The sequence below is a fragment of the Nuphar pumila genome, chromosome 4 (genome assembly GCF_984573655.1).
Source record: "Nuphar pumila chromosome 4, dmNupPumi1.hap1.1, whole genome shotgun sequence".
NCBI lineage: Eukaryota > Viridiplantae > Streptophyta > Magnoliopsida > Nymphaeales > Nymphaeaceae > Nuphar > Nuphar pumila.
The window spans coordinates 35,162,346-35,181,676 of NC_143252.1; the positions used below are offsets into that span (position 1 = coordinate 35,162,346).

At 36.3% G+C, this 19,331-nt stretch overlaps 1 protein-coding gene across 1 annotated transcript; it reads right to left on the reverse strand.

The window, feature by feature from the left end:
• Positions 1 to 19,019, reverse strand: LOC149839960 (cytochrome P450 704C1-like). Its single transcript, XM_090004962.1, has 6 exons — positions 18,726 to 19,019; positions 18,090 to 18,305; positions 5,384 to 5,680; positions 3,738 to 4,088; positions 3,238 to 3,438; positions 1 to 436 (listed from the first exon to the last, which is right to left on the reverse strand). The coding sequence occupies exons 1-6, from the start codon at positions 19,017 to 19,019 to the stop codon at positions 248 to 250; spliced, it is 1,548 nt and encodes a 515-aa protein (XP_089861088.1). The 3' UTR covers positions 1 to 247.
• Between the last annotated feature and the right edge of the window lie 312 nt (positions 19,020 to 19,331).

Consider the following 19,331-nt stretch of genomic DNA (forward strand, 5'->3'; position numbering starts at 1 on the left):
AATCATTAGTCATTCTTCCTAATACTTAAGAAATGCATTTAGAAACAAGACTTTTAAACTACAATTCATATACATAAAACACGAAATACCAGACTAAGAGTTAACAAAGTTCAAAGATATTAAAACACGAAATACCCGACTAAGACTTAAATCCATTCACTGAGGAGTGGGGTGATGGATTGGACCTGCATTATCACTGCGCTACAAGCATTGAAAACACACGCATACTACAATACTTTTAGAACCATTAGGCATTCTTCCTAGGAGAAGCAAGGAGATAGAGGCCGCCATCGACTTGCAGAGTTAACATGGTCTTGTATTTGACTTCCTTCCTCTCATCTGCTAGCTTGAAGATGAAGAAATTCAGAAGAACTGCAGCAAATATCTTCATCTGCCGATATGCAAATTCTCTCCCCAAACAGATCCGAGGTCCGGCCTGCACCAAAGATATCAGTCATGAACCAAAAGAGATGAGGCATATGTACCACAATGGCTTGGTGGTGTCTGAGTTCGAGGGTTGCAAGGCCCTGTTTGGAAACTAGTAGCTAGGATAGGAAGTGCCATTTGAGGAAGTGGGAACTGCCAAATCCTGCTACCACATCTTGAAGGCCGTAGCTTTGGATTCCATTCTTTAGTGTAAATACAAAGGTGAGACGACCTCATTTCCCATCCCCAACGCATAAACACCCATCCCAGCCCAGTTTCCAAACGACCATCACAAGATAGTTTGACCAAGTTTTTGTCAAATGCATTTAACTCCTGTCCCAACTCCTGGTTTCCAAACTTGACCTAAGAGTCGGCTCAAGGCCTTTTCTATTGAGGGAAGATCCCGATTCCCGACAACGTTGCAAGTAGGGGTGGCAAAACCTGACACGACCCGCCAACCCGCGGGTTCGGGTTGGGCAAAAATGAACCCGTTTAATAGACGGGTCAACCCACCTAACCCCTTTATTAAATGGGCCGAGTTCGTGTTAGGGGTATGCCAACCCGCCAACCCGGCTGACCCGTTTAATAAACGGGTTAGGCGGGCAGGTCAACCCGCCAACCCGACCCACCAACCTGACCCGCTAACCTGCCAACCCGTTTACCCGACCCAACCAGTTTATTAAGCGGGTTGGCGGGTTGTGTCGGGTTACCCGTTTAATAAACGGGTCGGGTTCGCGTTTGCCACAGCCGACCCGTTTAATAAACTGGTCGGGTTCGGGTTGAGGTATGCTTATCCGCCAACCCAACCCGATTGCCACCCCTAGTTGCAAGGTACTCAGTTCAATCACTTAATGCCACATATCCATTAACTGGAGAGTGGGGTTCGAAGAAAGGTGAAGCAAGTCCAGTGTTCTGGGCCTTGGGAAGCTGATCCAGTAAGGGCCTGCTGGCCTCTTTGAGATTTGAGGCCACCGCTTAGGGCTCAAATGAAATATATATAATGCTTATATTTCACGAAGGCCTCCAATGAAAAATAAATAAATATGGGCCTCCAATCAAATACTTCTTTTAAGCTGCCCCTGGATCCAGTGTATAGGGCAGAACACCTTATATGGTGTTCTGTCCAACTAGGGGGCCACGTATGGCTGCCCCCCTATAACCTATTAAATAAGGGACCCCAGTGTACTCCCTCTACTAAAAGGCAAAACACTATTATGAGTGTTCGGCCCGAACACAAAACCACTCCCACAACACTTTGGTGCCATGTAGGGGCTGCGTAAAGTGTTCGCCTCCAACACTGGGCTCAGCCCTGCGTAAAGCATCGGTTAATTCAGCGAGTACCTTCCCAAGGTAATTGGTCAAGTACTGGATCTGCTCTCATTCTGTTGGCTTTAGGTTCTAGTAATGGTAAATGCAGTGCTTGTTGGAGCCCAAAACAATTAAGTTCCTGTTATGTCATACCCCCAGTTGCACAAGGCTTAATTCATAAAAAAGAGTGATGATACCTTTATCTCACCCAGGACTGAGCCCAATGTGACTAGCTATCAATTATTAAAAAAATAAAGGTGATAGTGCCAACTAGGGGTGTCAACGGGGTTTATCTGGAACAGATCTGAACCAAAACCCTATAGGATTCTGGTATGGTGATAAATAAGAAGCCTCGATTGAGTCTCAGGTCCAGCTCGAAGGTCCGATTAATACATGGAGCCGGGTATAATTTGCGAATTTTTATACTTGACCCAGGCCCACTCGAGTTTCGATTAAGACCCATAATTTTTCAATGTAAAAATAATAAAAAATATTATTTTATAGGGTATGACCCGGGTCTGATTCATGTAGTTCTTATGGGGTCTGAGTATGGTTTCTCTTATAGTGGGTCCAATTAAACTCGGATTTGAACTTGATGTCATACCCAAAAATCAGGGTCACGTCTGGTTCTATCTGATCCGTTGACAACCCTAGAGACAACGGACATGACATCTCTCTCTCTCTCTCTCTCTCTCTCTCTCTCTCTCTCTCTCAACTTACAAATGGCTAAAGATATCGTTTCCCTATATCTTTTGGAACTCACTATTGGCTCAAGTTATCATTTCCATAAATACCTTCATCATCAAAACCACATGAAGTCGGTTTCTCGACTACTTCCAGACTAACCTTAAAATATCTCGTGTCACTACCTTTATCCATATCTTCTTTGCTACTTAAATAAGACATTGTTTACAAATGGCTTTAGCCTAATGTTGAGCAAACTACTTTCTAAAATGAAAAAAGTATGATTTTAATTTCATGTTAGAGATAAATCAATGTTTACATGGAAAGCAATACAAAGCATAAGCGAAAGCAGATGAAAATTAACGTGAAAACAAACATAAAATGATATGAAACTAACATTATTTTATAGTTTCTTAATATGAAAAACTAAGAAGTGGGGCAAGTGAGCAAAAAGTGACAAGAAGCAAGAGAAAAACTTTAAAAAAAAGAAAGAATCAATTTGAGAGACAAAAAGAAGCAGACTTCCTAAGTTCCTACTAAAAATAATAGAGTTTCCCATATTTTAAAAGCGAGTTTCTCAAAGCTTTCCTTTTTTTCAGGAAAGTGAAGAGTTTTCTGCTTTTGAAGCGAGCTTTAGGGAAAGTAGTTCCCTCTCGTATAGCAAGAAGCTTTTGGTAACTATGATTCATTGACCAATTTTTTTTAATTTTCTTCATTTCTTTTTCCTTTTCTGAGCACCGGCATTTGCATCCATATTTAAGGAATTAATTAAAGTTTCAGCTGGAGATTCTTCGGGATGTTGAAGAAAGCAAGCTTTACCTGGAATGCTGGGAACTTAAAAGGTGATTCCGGCTGGAAGACGCCATCTACTATCCATCTTTCTGGTCGAAACTCTTCAGCATCCGTGCCCCACAAGAACTTCATCCTACCCATTGAATATGCTAAGAAGTATACTAAATCACCTTTCCACACTTTAGAACCATTAGGCAAAATATCATCTTCAAAAGCTTGCTTCGAATCCTGCATTCAATGATGCATTGCTAAGATGTCTAACTAGCAATATTATTCCTTAAAAACTGGCTAATCTTTTTATTTTGAATAATCAAAAAAAAAAAAAACATTGGCTGGTGCCCTGCCCACTGAGGGGTACCCCCAGCTTGGACCTTGCGACAAGAGATGTCACCCGTGAGTTTTGAACTAATTGTAATGTCTCGTCAACTTGGTGACATTCTCAAGTCAGCCCAACCAGATGAGAGCCCAAGGAAAAATTAGTTAATCTTATTTTGTAGGAATGATAAAAAGAAGGGGAAGCCAATCACTATAGGGACAGCAGGGTAGAGTCTGAGTGTCTCCACAAGAGTTGCGTGGAGATAATGCATTTTGTTGATAGATTTCTCAATGAGACTCTCTGTGAAACTCGTGATAGATTGCTCATTTTGTTTCTGCTCTTCATTGGTGTTGGTGGCCGCTCGGATTTCTTGAACGATCTTGTCTTGTACTTGCGGGTGTTTGCACATTCTATAAAAGAACCATGAAAGTGTTCCTCCCGTTGTGTCTTTACCAGCTATGATTATGTTGAGTATTATGTCTCTCAGGTACTTATCTGTCATAGTCTCGGGATCTTTCTCACCCTCTAGCAGAAACCTTGACAGTATGTCCTCTTTCTTACCCTGAAATGTCATAGGAAAAGAACATAGTTCATGATGATGATGTCTTTTTCATAGTATGAAATAACAAAAGCTTACTAAAAAAATTTCTGGGTTTTAAATTTTAATTATTGTTAGTGGTAGATCAAATTTTTTTTTTTGAAAGGCAAGCTAAAGAGTTAGGCAGACCCCTACCAGTTATACAACTATACCATTGGGTTTTGAACCTGCAACGTCCCAATACAAGGTGACGTGCACTAGCTGCTCCTACCAGGCAAGCTAAGCCTCTGTTGGTAGTGGTAGATCAATTTATCATTTCATTAGGTATAAATTTTTCAAGGATACCATGGTTCAGATGCGGGAGGGGTTTCCATAGGTTGGTTTGAACCCGTTCATATGGATTACAATACTCAATGAAGTTTCAGTGAAACTTGGGGCAATTTCAAATTCAAAACCTTTTCTTTCAACTAGGGATTTGGCATACATAAAAAAACTACCTACGGATGAACGCATGTTAGATTTAGTTGGCATAAGACTGTTTCAAAACTTTTCCTCTTTTTTTTTCTTTGGGGGAGTGTGGGGGAACCACCACATAAAAAGATATTGCCGGATTGAACTCAGAAACAGATTGGGAGAGCTCTTTATTAGATTTTCATAGGGTATGCCTTCTACGATTTTAACTTTATCAAATATAATTTTCCATGATGTGAATTTATTCACATTTTGAAGGGGACCTAGAGAAATGTTAATTGGGTGAATAATATGATATTCTCTGCTCTAGATGCAACTATTTATACTGATTAGCAAGGTTTAAGCTTGAAGAAAAAAAAAGATGGTCTAGATGCAACTATTTATACTAATTAACAAGTTTTGTAGTTATAGTATCCCTTCAACAAGTTTCAAGCTGGGTGTACTCCTTGCGGGGCAGGGAGATTTCAAGGAATTTACCAACTAGAGGTCTGCAATATGCTGATAATGATGGGAGGGTTTTCTCTTGGGCTAGCCAAAAAAAAAAACCTGTGATATTGGCATAAAAAAAAAGACCTTGACTGATAAGAGGCCCAGTTTGTAACTGTAGGGTTATTTGTACAACTCCACCATGGTGACAAATCTGGGTTATATTTTGAAATATCAAGAAAAAAGTAATATTTTAATTACTATTTTAAATGGATAGTATCATGATATTGTGCTTTTACAAACTTTTTATTGCTGTAAAACAGACTTCTTGTTTTTCTATACTGTTTTTTGCAAATTTTGTTCTTTTAGGTTTGCTTTAGGGAGAAAACATTAAAATAAATAAATAAATAACTTCTCCTTACGTTAAGACCATATCTAGATTTGACAAAGATCTGCTCTCTCTTGAAACGAATGACCCTGTGCATAAAATCATCCATGATCCGAACGTTATGCTTGAATTGTGCTTCTGAGCCGATGTTAAGAAGCTTCTTCACCCGCCAAAAGATGTCTATGAACCTGCTGAGAGTCCTCGCACTTGAATCATCAAAAGCTTGAGAGAATCTTTTGATTTCATCCGTTGCCGTTTCGCTTAGCGTGTTCAAATCTACACCGAACCCGACAGTAAATATGGAATCCATTGTGGCTCTCATCAAAAAATCCTGCATTCGTGCAAATAAGTGAACAATCAAATGCATCTTCTATCTATCTATCTATCTATATATGATTTATATTTGCTACAATTGATTATATCTACACTCGAGTTGGAATCTCATGATGCAAGTTGATTTGAAGCATGGTCGATTTGCTGAGAATAATTGACCCTTTAATCACGTTTTTTCTATGAAAAAATATTTTTTCTTGAGTAAAAAAAATCAATTTGTTCATAACTGTTGATTTTTGCATAACCGCAAAACTTGTATACAGTTTACATTTTGGTGATCCAAAAGTTAGTTTCCACTAAATAAAACATGTAGATCATATCTACGGTATGTGACAAAAAAAAAATAAAAGGTAAAAGAAACAATTGTTTACTAAAAGGATGAGGGTCAATAGCGACAACTCTTTAACGGTGACAAAAAATGTTGCCGCTATTAACTAGCAATAATGGTGACTTTAGATATTCTCATCAATGCCTTGGCCCCGTACGAATGTCACCATTAAAGACATGTCTATAATGATGCTTTTATATATCACAGTTATAGGTATGCTTATAATGGCTACATTATATGGCCGATAAATATGTCACCGCTATAAACATAGTTGCAACGACGATGATAGATATCACCGTTATAGGTATGTTTATAATGGCAACATTATATGACCATTAAGTATTGTCGTTAAAGAACTTGTATGGTAATATTTAATGGGCATATAATATCGCCGCTATTTATATAACGACAAGATATAAATTGCACCGTTATAGCATAATCAATAACAACGACATTAGATTGCCATTAATTATTGCCGTTAAAAACTTTTACAACAATATTTAAAGAGCATATAATATCGCCAATATTGATACATAATGATGACACAAAAAAAGGTCACCATTATAGTCTTTCTCTATAACAGTGACATGTCGCTCTCCTTTATAGCCTTGATGGCAACAAAAATGTCGGCGTTATAGCCTAGTATTTTAAAAGGATCCAACATATCTTTGTTTTTCTCTTTTTCTCTCTCGATTTCTCTTTCTCTCTCTGCGATCTCTCTACACTGTTGTCGGACCACCATCAGATTCAGAACATAGTGCTTGCTCCCTCCTCTCTCTCTCTCTCTGATATCTCTACACTTATACTTGTTGAACCGCCATCGGAGTGTGGCATCCCTCCTCCGTACAAGGTACTTTTAAGACCCACAAATTTTCAGCAAAAGTTCTGAATAAATTCATGAGGCATTTTCATGTAAAAATAGCATATGAACCCGAAATGCGAATCAAATCGAATCGAATCGATAACAATGAACCAATTATACTTAGGATATTCGTATCTTCGTAAATATATGCTCAAACAGTCAGGGATCCATAACTTTCTCCCTGAGTAAAATTAAAAGATTTGTACGAGCCAACTTTCTTATTTACGTCGATACAAAGAGAATGGCGTACTCAAAATTTAAAAAAAATCATCAAAAACCCTAAATTTTTGTGAGTCCCACAAAAATGTTGGTAAGACCTACAAAAATATTCCTAAAAACATATCTTGTGAGACCCAATATTATATTTCATGAAATATTTCATGTGGGCCCCACACCAAAGAAACCTCCAGTCAAATCCAGAAAGCTAGAGGGCTTTTCTGGAAAAAAAATTCTGAAAATTTCTAGAGAGGAGGTGGGCTTGGGCTATAAATAGCCCTCCTCTCTCTCTCTCTTCTCATATTTTCAACCTCCCTCTCTCTCTTGCTCTCCTTCTCTTTCTAAAACCTCCCCTACCTAGCCTAGCCTTTCTGAGCCTGCCTACCTGGTCTGAACCTATCTGATCTGGTTCAAACCCACTTGACTTGGCTTGAGCCCAGTTGGGTCTAGTCAAAGTCAAAGTCCTCTTTGGTCCTAAACCCATGTTTGATTCACTTGACCTAGCCTACTTGGGCTAATTCTAAACCTGCCTGACCCAGTTGACTTCAATAGAACCCAGTTTTATCCAAACCACTTGGGTTTAACAGCTTGACCTGCTCTTCCTTTTTCTCAACTAAGTCGAACTCATCTAACCTAGTTTGACCTCTCAAAGAAAGGTTCGAACCCAATTTAAAGCAGACATAGCATTCTGGAGCCGTTTTCACCGATCGGTGGGTAAGTTTTATTCGTCAATCACTCTCTCTCAAGTATTTGATGATTTGTGTTGTGATATATATCATATACGTTTTGAAGTAATATCTGACCCTAGTTCTTGATTTACGCCTCTGAGATACTTCGATGTTCACGCGCATCTCCTTGCGACTATCGTTGAATATTTATGATAAAATCTCCTACATATTGCAGTATATATGTATTTAAGATTACTGTCACGTCGAACGATGTCACGACTCCTGCTTTCTGTAATTTAAATTAAGCTTTTAAGATTGTCGTTGCGTCAAACGATGTCAAGGCTCCTGCATTCTGTAATTTAAATTATACTTTTAAGATTATCATCGCGTCGAACGATGTCAAGGCTCCTACTTTCAGTAATTTAAATTATGCATTTAAGATTGCCGTCACGTCGAACGATGCCAAGGCTCCTGCTTTCTGCAAATATATATATATATATATATATATATATATATATATTTGCTTTCTGCAAGTTATTTAGTTTGGTTTTTCCCATCGAATATTAAATATGCACTCATTTATGCCACCGCATTATAAAGCATAGGTTCCTGCTTATATTATATATAGTGTGCATAAATGAGCATTCAAATGAAGATCAATTTCAAATCGTTAATGCAATTTTATTGCCGCTCCTCAATCAAGATTCTGCTTGACGAATGAAGTCCCTATTGAAAAGGCTTTGCTTTTATGAAAAACTATTTTTTTGTAAAAACTTAAGTCACTTGCGCATGGCTTAACTAAGGCCCAAGGTTCCAACAAACCTCGATGGATGCAAAGTACGTACAATAGTACGCATCCATCCTTGAGTTAAGTGTAGTAATTTTTCTGTCAAAGAGGAGAAATACTGCTGAAATTTCTGAAAAGATGCTCACTGAGCTTAAAAGAAATGCACGCTTTCTTCTTCAAAGAGAGGAAGTACTGCCAAAATTTTTGAAGAAGCTCAACCAAGCTTAGAAAGAATGTAGCATGTTACTCCATCATATAAAGGAGGTGCTACCGAAATTCTGTCAAGTACTTTCTACAACGTAGAAAGGGTCATCACATTTCTGCCATCAAAGCAGAGGAAGTGTTTTCGAAATGGTTAGCAAAAGAATTGCCTGAATTGTTTGAATGACACGAGGATGCCCTGTTGTCGGAACGCTGCCAGAATGGCTTATTCCCATATTCGCCTGTAAGGGCACTTTACTCGTAAGGGCCGAAGAGCTAGAGTAGTTGTTACGCCTTGACTAGGCCAAATGCTCATTGCTGTGATACACGTTGAGTAGTTGATCTATTGAGATCGTGTCATATGCATGCTCATGAAAAATATTTTTGCACAACTAGACTTGTAAGGGCCAGAGAGCCAGAGTTGTATGTCCACCCGAAAGATGTGAGGTGCTTGTGATGCTGAGAGCAGAGTCAAGCATGCATATGAATAAAACTTAAGGTTGCAGTACTCTACGGTTTTGATCATGCTAGAGAATACTGAATGGGGTCAGGTACATATTTTTTCAGTGTAGGATGCACTGGCTTGCCCGAATGACATGCGAATATCTGACAAGTAATGGTTAGACCAGCGGACCCATTCAGGACTATTGCTCATCATGGTAGATGGTGATGGTACAACCGTGAGTGACACGTATTTTATTATGAACCGAAGAGTTCAAGAGGCCTCTCGTCACTCAGGAGGTATGGAGGTCGTGGTTATCCTTAAATATCTATGAATTGAACCCAATTACTGCAGTAGGAGATGCATCCGACCCAGCCTGTTAGGGTTATCCCGACATGAGTTCTACCGCCCTATCATGGACAGGATAAACAAGCCTCTAGGCTATCTGAGATACATAGAATAATCAACCCCCAGAACGTTGCTCGAGTTCAAGCTTCTCCCACGTACCAGGGGGTGAATGAGTTAATATCGAAACAATGCTTTAGTTCTAGGTTCAGTGATGAATGAATGTATGAGTGAATGAACGTTGCTCTGTTAAGTTCTGCATAACCTTGAGAAAGGTGTCATGATCGGTATACTACTAGACCGATAGGGCAAAGAGCCATGTATCCACACAACTAAGCTAAGATCGAGGAGTTCACACTTGGATTCGTGGGATACAAATGTGCAAAGTCTTGGAGACTTGATTTTAACATCCCAAATGAAGCCCTGAATAGGCTCACGCCAAGTCATGAAGACTTGAGCAGAATGTTCAACTTGTGGCTCTAAGGAGACTCTCACGATATACGCTAAGTCGTGGAGACTTGAGCGTCGTCATTGCGAACTGTGACTCTGAGTGGTCTGTGCATTTTCATGAGTTGATATTTGATTGAATGTGTGAATGAATGCTTGCTTACCAGACCAACAGTGGTTCTGACCCTGTTTAATGGGAATTTCAGGTGTTGAACCTGCGATGCGATATGCGAAGCAAGTCGGCGTCGAGTTCCAGAGTTTCTCTAGATAGTGTTGTATTGTTTTCTTTATAAAACTCAATACTACTTTTCCAAGCAGTGATGTTTGTAATAAACAAGTGATTTTGATAAATGAAACACCTTGGTGGTCAATGAATGCTTGGCCATATACCTGTGACTTGCTCAGAGTTTTCTAAAACCGATGACTCATTATCGTTCATTTCCACTGCTAAAACCTTTTCTAAGTTTCACTACAAAAAAAAAAGAAATTTATGAAATTTTCAACTTAGCTTTGTTTTGGAAATCTGGGACGTTGTTCTCTCTCTCTCTCTCTCTCTCTCTCTCTCTCTCTCTCTCTCTCTCTCTCTCTCTCTCTCTCTCTCTCTCTCTTAGAGGATCAATTTCATGATTCTTTGAGCAAAAACCATCGAGAGGGCCTTGGATGTCGCACATGGCCAAGATAAACAACACCCAAGAGCCACAAAATGGAAGGCATTCTAAAGAAATAATATCCATCCATTTTCAAGCCCCGGGTGTTGTTCACCTGGAAAGTTGATGGCTTGCAAAGGATTTTGGGGCCCAATTAGGTAGAGAGACCTTTCATTTGGCAGCTACTTGATTAGCATATACAAGACTCCACCACCCAGAATGTATGAAAAAAAAACAAAAAACAAAAAACAAAAAACAAAAAACAAAAACTAACACAATATTATTGAGTTTTTATTTTTTTGTAATAATATCATTGTAGGCGAGAAAAAGGTCATTTTTACTCACACTCTATGTGTTTTGGGGGGTAAGTGTCAATCTCTCTTTTCTTTGGATTCATGTCGCTTGCATTCAGATTATCATATTTGGATTGATAAGAGGGTGGGAGAGAACTATGATAATAGAGAAGTTATTTTTTCTTTTATCTGGATTTTTTATAGTCGTCAAATATCTTGTTTGAGTTTTTCATGGATAAGAACCATGAGAATTGCTGATAGTTAGGGTTTTATATTATGTGAAATATGTCAGCTTATTATTTTAAACTTTTTAAATCTTTGATGGTTTTTTCTTATATCTTCTTGTTTTTCTCCAGCTTTGTTTAACTGTAATGGATTTTTTGCTCCTTGTTTTCCCCCTTTTGTTGCTTAAGAATATTTATAAAAAATTATGTTTAATTGAAACTTACATTTATCTCCTTTGACCTTTTGGATCGTTTAGATTATAAAGTTCTTTTCATATGTTTATGTGTATTCTAATTTCTAGTGAGATTTGCCACAATGCAAACTCCCAATGTCCTTTCAAGCTAACCAGATCAGCAGAGCCCTCGTGGTACTGATTGGATCTTATCTTATTTAACAATTGGCTTTGAATTCTCAAATTGCATTAAAAAATTTCATTTGCATGAATTTCCAACAATAAGTTGCCTACCAAGATGTCTCAAAACTTTTAATAACAATTTGAAATGATGTCAGTCAATATTTATTATCATCTCTTTAATAATTTATTTAGCAATAGCATGCTAAGTTCATTGAAGAAGAATTGACTATTCACGTTGTTTTTCTTTTTATCTCAATTTATCTATATTCAAGCATCATATGATATCTTTAGTTTAAATAATTCACATTGATTTTCTTCTATTTTTAAGTCGACAGTATATGGGGATTACTTGCACTAAGGCTTGTAGACGATAAAAGTTTACCCTTTAATTATCTATCTTATGCCACTGAACTCCAGGTTTGCATTTTTTATTTTATTTCCACTTGATTTTTTTAGAATTTTAGCGCATTTTATAGAATTTTAGAAATTTATATTTCAATTATAAATGCCACTAATCAAAGATTCTCTTGTTGAATATAGTGGGGTTGTCGTCTGTGAATACAGATCAATCGTGGATACATATTCACGACAAAAGTTTTGAACCTTATATATCTAAAATTGATGGATTCATTGAAGCATCATGTGCTCATGTCGATTCCACTGGTAGAATGTGATGCCCATGTCAAGACTGCAAGAATAAAAAATATAAAGTTCTACCACTGATCAAACTATACTTGATTGGATGTGGTTATACCATGAAATATATTCAGTCTCATGTGAGTGTCTCCCAATCTCACATAGATGTAGTTCCTATACATCAGGATGAGAGCGAGGATATGCCAGAGGTTCATGATTAGGTCGAAGAAATGTTGAACGACGTTATTATGGGGACAACATTAGATACAGTTTCAGATGATGATGGCGAACGAAAACTCCTTCAAGACTTAATGGGTGATGCTCGAAGCGATTTATATCAAGGTTTCACAAAGTTAACAAAACTAACTTTCATTCTCAAGCTGTTACGTATCAAATCAATGTACAATTGAAGTAGCAAATCATTCGACATATTGATTGATTTTTTGAAGGAAACATTGCTCGAGTGAAAAAGATTGCCAAACTCTTACTACGAGGCGAATAAATTTATGAATCACACTTACTTTGATTATATGAAGATAGATGCATGCGTGAATGACAATAAACAATATCTAAAATTAGAAAAAAATTATTTTTCTGACTACGATATTGGTTATCACTTAAGCTAAGACACAACTTATATGTAATGCATGTTGAGAATAACATATATGACAATATCTTATATACACTGCTCGATGTGAAGGAGAAAAATAAAGGACAACGAAAATACATGGGAAGATTTAAGACTCAGAAAGATACATCGTCACTTGCACATAGTTAGAAGCAATGCAACACCGAAAAAATGAGATGCATAATACATATTTTCGAGTACGCATAAGGACATTTTTTAGGGTGATGCGTAAACATATATGATGCTAACTTTTTTAGAATAAAGAGTCATGAAAACCACATATTCTTCTAGCGCCTACTTCCTATTGCAGTTCATGGATATCTAAAGAAGACAATCGACATGCCTTTAATCCGTCTAAGGGATATATTCAGGCGGTTGTGTGCAAGGTCGTTGAGAAGAGATGCTTTAACAAAGATGAAGAAAAATATTTCAATAATTTTATGCACTTTGAAAAAGATATTTTCACCCATATTTTTTATCATTATGGTGCACCTAGCTATTCATCATCTACCACTTGAGGCCGAACTTGCTAAATTAATATAATATCATTGGATATATCCGATTAAAAGATTCTCGAGTAGATTAAAGCAAACTGTGAAGGACAAAGCACTGGCGAAAGTTTTTATTGATGAGGCATATATTTCAACGAAATGTGCAACCTTTTGCTCAATGTATTTTAGTGGTATTGATACTAAATTTAACTCTCGTGATAAGCATGATGATAGGTGCAGTATGGCAAAGACATCTGGTTTGTCTGTATTCTCACATAACATTCATGTGAAAGTCAGAGGCATTTTACCACTTGTACTTTCAAATTTGGAATATACGAGAGCTCATAAGTATGTACTTAGCAACTACATTGAATGTGAGCCGTATCTAAGAAAACACAGACATATAATTTAAAGCTTGTGCAATAATGTTTAAGAATCTACAATATGACATAACTAGGAGCTCACAAGTTGATTTTTATACAATCACAATGGCACTTTTCCAGAATTACAAAATATCGTAAGAGGACCTAAGTGTGAATCACAGTCTTATCAAACTTGTGATGTGAATGAAATCAGGTTTCATACATAGTCTCATGGTGAAGACCGTAGTTCTTAGAACAGTGGGATAATGGTTACGTGTAAAGGCGATTTATTGTTACCTAATGTAGACTATTACGATGTTCTAAAAGATACTATTGAATTTAAATATATAAGACAAAATTGAGTGTATATGTTTAGATGTGATTGGTTTGATAATATGTACATGTGTAAGAATAAATACTTTACATGTGTCAACATGTTTCACCTAACATACCAGAAGGATCCCTTTATTTTATCCTCTCAAGCTATGCAAGTATTTTATATTAGAGATCTTATAAAGAGCAAAATGCATATAGCGCATAAGATAATACCAAAAAATATATACAAGATTGTACCATCTTCATTTGAAATGAATGAAGAACAGGGCAATGATGGGTATCAAGAGGACGATTGCGGAGGGGTTGATTCATTACCCCCCACACCATCAACGAAGATTTCATGCTGTTACATTGACATGATTCAGAGGATGATTGATAAATATTCCGATGCATAATTTCATGAAAGATAAAGGTTGCATTTGTATCCAAATATCATCACCACCACTAGGCCGACTTTCATGCTTTAGAAGCAAATCAAGCAACAAAAAGCTTCAATAACTATCAAGTCTGGTACATCTTCATGCCTCCAAAGCTATCGTACGAGGGTAAGTTTCTTATATAGTAAGTTTATTTTTTTATATAGTATAATGCTTATCATGATGACTCTAATGGATTACTAATTTGTTGTTTGCAGACTAAAATAGATGAACAGAAACCGACAACGAATGCATTATATAAACTAGTGGATCATCTTTGTACTTCTAGAGCTATCATACGAGGGTAAGTTTCTTATTCCCTAAGTTTAATTTTTTTAATATAGTATATTGCTAAATATTTTTTTTCTTGTATTGATGTTTGAAATATATGTTTATATTTGAATGGATGTATATTATTTATATACATACATATATATATATATATATATATAAACTGATTTTAAATATATATAAACTAATTTTAATTTATTGTTTGCAAACTGATTTTAAATATATATATATATATATATATATATATATATATATATATATATTGAATTGAAGTTGATATCCTCTTGAATGTGAAAAGATGTTTTGTTAATGTTATCTTTATGCTTTTTAGTATTTTCATGACAATGTAGGAAAAGGCAAAAACATTATTGAGCCTTCAATTGTATTATAATTAAAATATCTGTAAGTTATCATTCTAAATTTTCGTGCTGCTATCATCATCATTAACATTGTTATAAATGTTTTTAATTATTAGATTGTACTCATTTTTTAAGTGTGTTTGTTGCAAGTTTGAAGAGGATGCAGAGAAGGGCGTTGGAGAGGATGCATGTTTGTTTTTTGAAGTATGTTTGTTGCAGGTTTAAAGAACATGTAGAGGAGAGGTTAGAGATGATGTATTTTTGTTTTTTGAAGTGTGTTTGGTGAAGGTTTGGAGAGGATGTAGGGGAGGGGTTGAAGATTATGTATATTTGTTTTTTGAAGTGTATTTGTTTTTTGTAGTGTATGTTTATATTTGAAGTATATGTTTATATTTGAATGGATGTGTGTTTGGGGATGTTTGAAGTATATATTTGAATGTTTATATTTAAATGAATGTCATTTTGTTTAATGTAACATTAAAAAAATTAAAATTAATATGGAATATATGTTTTTGCAGGTTTAAGGCCTATAACAGCGACATTCCTGTGTCGCCGTTATCGGCCTTAACCTTATGTCATCATTACAACCTATAACAATGACTTAATTAGCGCCGTTATAGCCTATAATGGAGACGTAATTGTTGCCACCATAGACAACTTCTCACCGTTATCGACTATGCCGACGAGCTATAGTTCTCGTTATAGGCTATAAAGGCAACATAGAAATGTCATTGTTAAAAGGTGGGTCATCGCTATTAGTGTTCGAAGTTATGGGGAAACTTTTTGCTGATGTTGGTTCACACATTAACGACGACCTATAAATGTCACGGTTATTAATTAACAAAGGCCAAAAAATTGTGAACTTTTTTTGTTGCCTTTGTAGACCCATAGTAGTGATAAATAGGGCAATAACGGTGAGAAAAGTCATCGCTACTAACTGTCATCCTTGTAGTGGTTGAGTCAATTGTATAAACATTAACCAATATATATATATATATATATATATATGAGTAACATGCTCCTGTCCCGTTTTCTCATTTTGTCTTATTAAGCTCCTTCAAAAATCATATTTTTTTGTATTTTTTCTCACATCTAACACTATAGATGTGATCTACCAGTTTTGTTTAGTGAGAACCGACTTTTGGATCAGCAGAATCTGACCTATATATAGTTTTTTTTGGTGATCCAAAATCAATGGCTATGAAGGCATCAAAATTTCCCAGCTCATAAAAATACAATTTTTTGTCAAAAAACATGATCCAAGAGTCAATTGTCACTAAATCGAACATGCTAAACACATCTAACAGTTTAAATCTATCATAAAATACTTCAGACTATGGGGCCTAATGGTGTAGAACGAGAAAGGAGGTTTAATATGTTCAATTTTTTCTCTCTTTATATATATATATATATATATATATATATATATATATATATATATATATATATATATATATATATATATATATATATGTGTGTGTGTGTGTGTGTGTGTGTGTGTGGTTAATCTAACATTAAACTAGTTGTGTTTAACATTAAATAGATTTAACCTTATTAAAATGACTAAAATATCTTTAAAATAATGATATTTTTTAAAACATGTGATTATTTTTTTGGGAATTATATTTCTTTTGAAAATAAAGGGAATTAAAAAGTCAAACACTTTTTTCAAAAAAGTAACTTTATGAATCTATCAAAGTTACTTTTTAACCTTAAAAAATAACCATGTATTTTAAAAAATATCATTCTTTTAAGGGTATTTTAATTATTTTAATAAGGTTATATTCCTCTAAAGTTAAATACAACTAGTTTAATGTTAGATTAACCCTTTACAAAAAACGTAACTTTATGAATATGTTAAAATTATATTTTTTACCTTAAAAACTATGTATTTTTTAAAACGTCATTTTTTTTTTATATTTTTGTCATTTGAATAAGGTTGAATCCATTTAATGTTAAACACAACTAGTTTAACATTAGAAAAAACCTATACTCTCTCTCTCTCTTTCTCTCTCTCTTCCCATATACATATTTGCTATAGTCATTTTGTACATGCAAGCTTGTAGAAAACACTATTTTTAAACATTTTTCTTCTTTTTATTTTGTAGATCTAACCTTATAGATGTGATCTAACATTGTTTCTTTAGTTGAAAATAAGTTTTGAATCATGGTTTCGCAACATGCAAGTTCATGATCTGCATATAGGAGTCTAACACGCTAAATTTAACTTTAGTGACCTGAGTTTTTAAATATTTAAGATAAACACCTACCTTTTTATAAAATATTTGATTGCCCCTATGTGACTTGTAACCATTGAAGATAAGTACCAAAATAAGAAGTTTCAAAATTGACATTGAATAATATTTAAACCAAGAAAGAAAGTATAGTTACCAGGAAACAAAATTAATAGAAGAAGTGATGCATGAAAAAGCGAGGAAGCCAAATAAAAAATGGATGAACACAAATATAAAACGATATAAGTCCAACATGCAAGCTTGTTATAAAAAAAATACTGATCCAGAGCAGTTATTATCATATTGTACATTATGTTTGATTTCATCTCCACCACACATCTCACTTGATAGAGGTGTGCATGGATCCCACTCTAAACTATCACATAGTTCCAACATGAGATGTGCAGTGAGGATTGAATATAACTGGCAATCGATAATACACAATATGACTAACTGTTCTCGATCAGCCCCAAGGGGTTTGGTACAGTGGAAGGGGCCTTGGCCACTAGACGAGTGGTTAAGTTTCCATTCCCATGAGCATCAACCCCTTGCATTAGTGAAGGCAAGGAGGATAAGACTCTTGCTCAGCCTAAGCTTGGTGACTCTCTAAGCGCAAGGGGTGCACCACGGTTTTACATTGTCAGTACAGAGACTGTGGGTACGGCAGACTTAGCCAGTGTGTCTGATTCCAAGGGTGGTTTCCCGATCCTTCATGAAAAAAAAAACTGATCTCAATCTAAACCTATTATCTCAGATGTCTGGCAAGAAGAAATCACAAAGATTAAGAAGCCACAAATTTAACTAAAAAAAGAAACAAAGCGTGGGGGCAAAGCCTCACTTGCATATCTATGATCCTCTCTGCAATTGCTTCCTTGGAGATCTTTGTTGCTAACTTGGCTGCATTTTGGCGGAAAACGTGACTGCTGAAATCTCTTAAGATCTTGGTTGTGAACTCTAAGCTCGCTAGCTTCCTCTGTTTCTGCCACTTTTCGCCATCAACAGCAAAAATCCCATCTCCAAACAAATCACCCATTGTTGTGCTCTGAAACTCACCCTGCAGCCACAAGAATGCTGAGTTTGCTTCACACAAAAAAGTTATATGTCACGTTTGATAGATCAGACACTATCCCACATGGATACGGTTGGGGATCCATGGATATGACCATTTTTATGTAGTTTCCAATATAACTGATAGATAAAGGGATACAAGCCAAAATGAAGCCCAAGGATTTGACCCAGTGGAGGGGGTTTCATTCTCGTTAGTGTCAAACTCCTTGCATTAATGAAGGCAAAGGATAAGCCCCTGCTTAGCCGGAGCCAGGCGACTCCCTGGGAGCCAAGGGGTGTGCTCCGGGTTTACATCGATGAAAAAAAAGACAGTCAAAATGGAGTATCCGTGTGACGCACCATCCATATGACATCATAAAATACCTGAGTTTTAGAATTTATGGTAGACACATACATATATACATACCTTGCCATAATTTTTGAAATTGGCCTTTAGTATATGCTCAATAATATCTGGTTCTACCGTGTAAATCTCGTTCCTCCATGGCGACAGCACCCTAAAGGTCTTATGTTTCTGCGCAAGGTCGTGGTGGTAGTCATGCAGCCTACTGTAGTTCAGTTGTTGGTGAATCTTAGTAGCTAAAATGGGGGGAAGCTTGTTCTTATTCCCTAAGACGCCAACCCTACGTTGCAGAAACGATACGAATCTGGTCAGGAGGATCAGAGAAAGAATTGTGATTGCAGATGTGTAGAAATCCATGACTCTCGAAGACACTGGGTTGGTTGCTCAGTGAAATTTGGAACGAAATATATAGGCAAATAGGAAGGCACGACGTTCTTGCGAGACCACCACAATAGTGTATATTTTGTTTGCTGGTTTGTTCAATTATTGATGTGCAACATGTGATCATGTGCGGACGACCGTGCTAGCTCAGCTTGCAGTACTTATGGCCTCTGACCATGTGCGGACGTAAAACTCAAGGGCTTACCCCTCAACCCCAAGGAGTTGCCAAGATTCTGCTTACGCAGGGGGGTGATAAGCCAAAACAGAAAATCAAGAAGAAAGGGAATT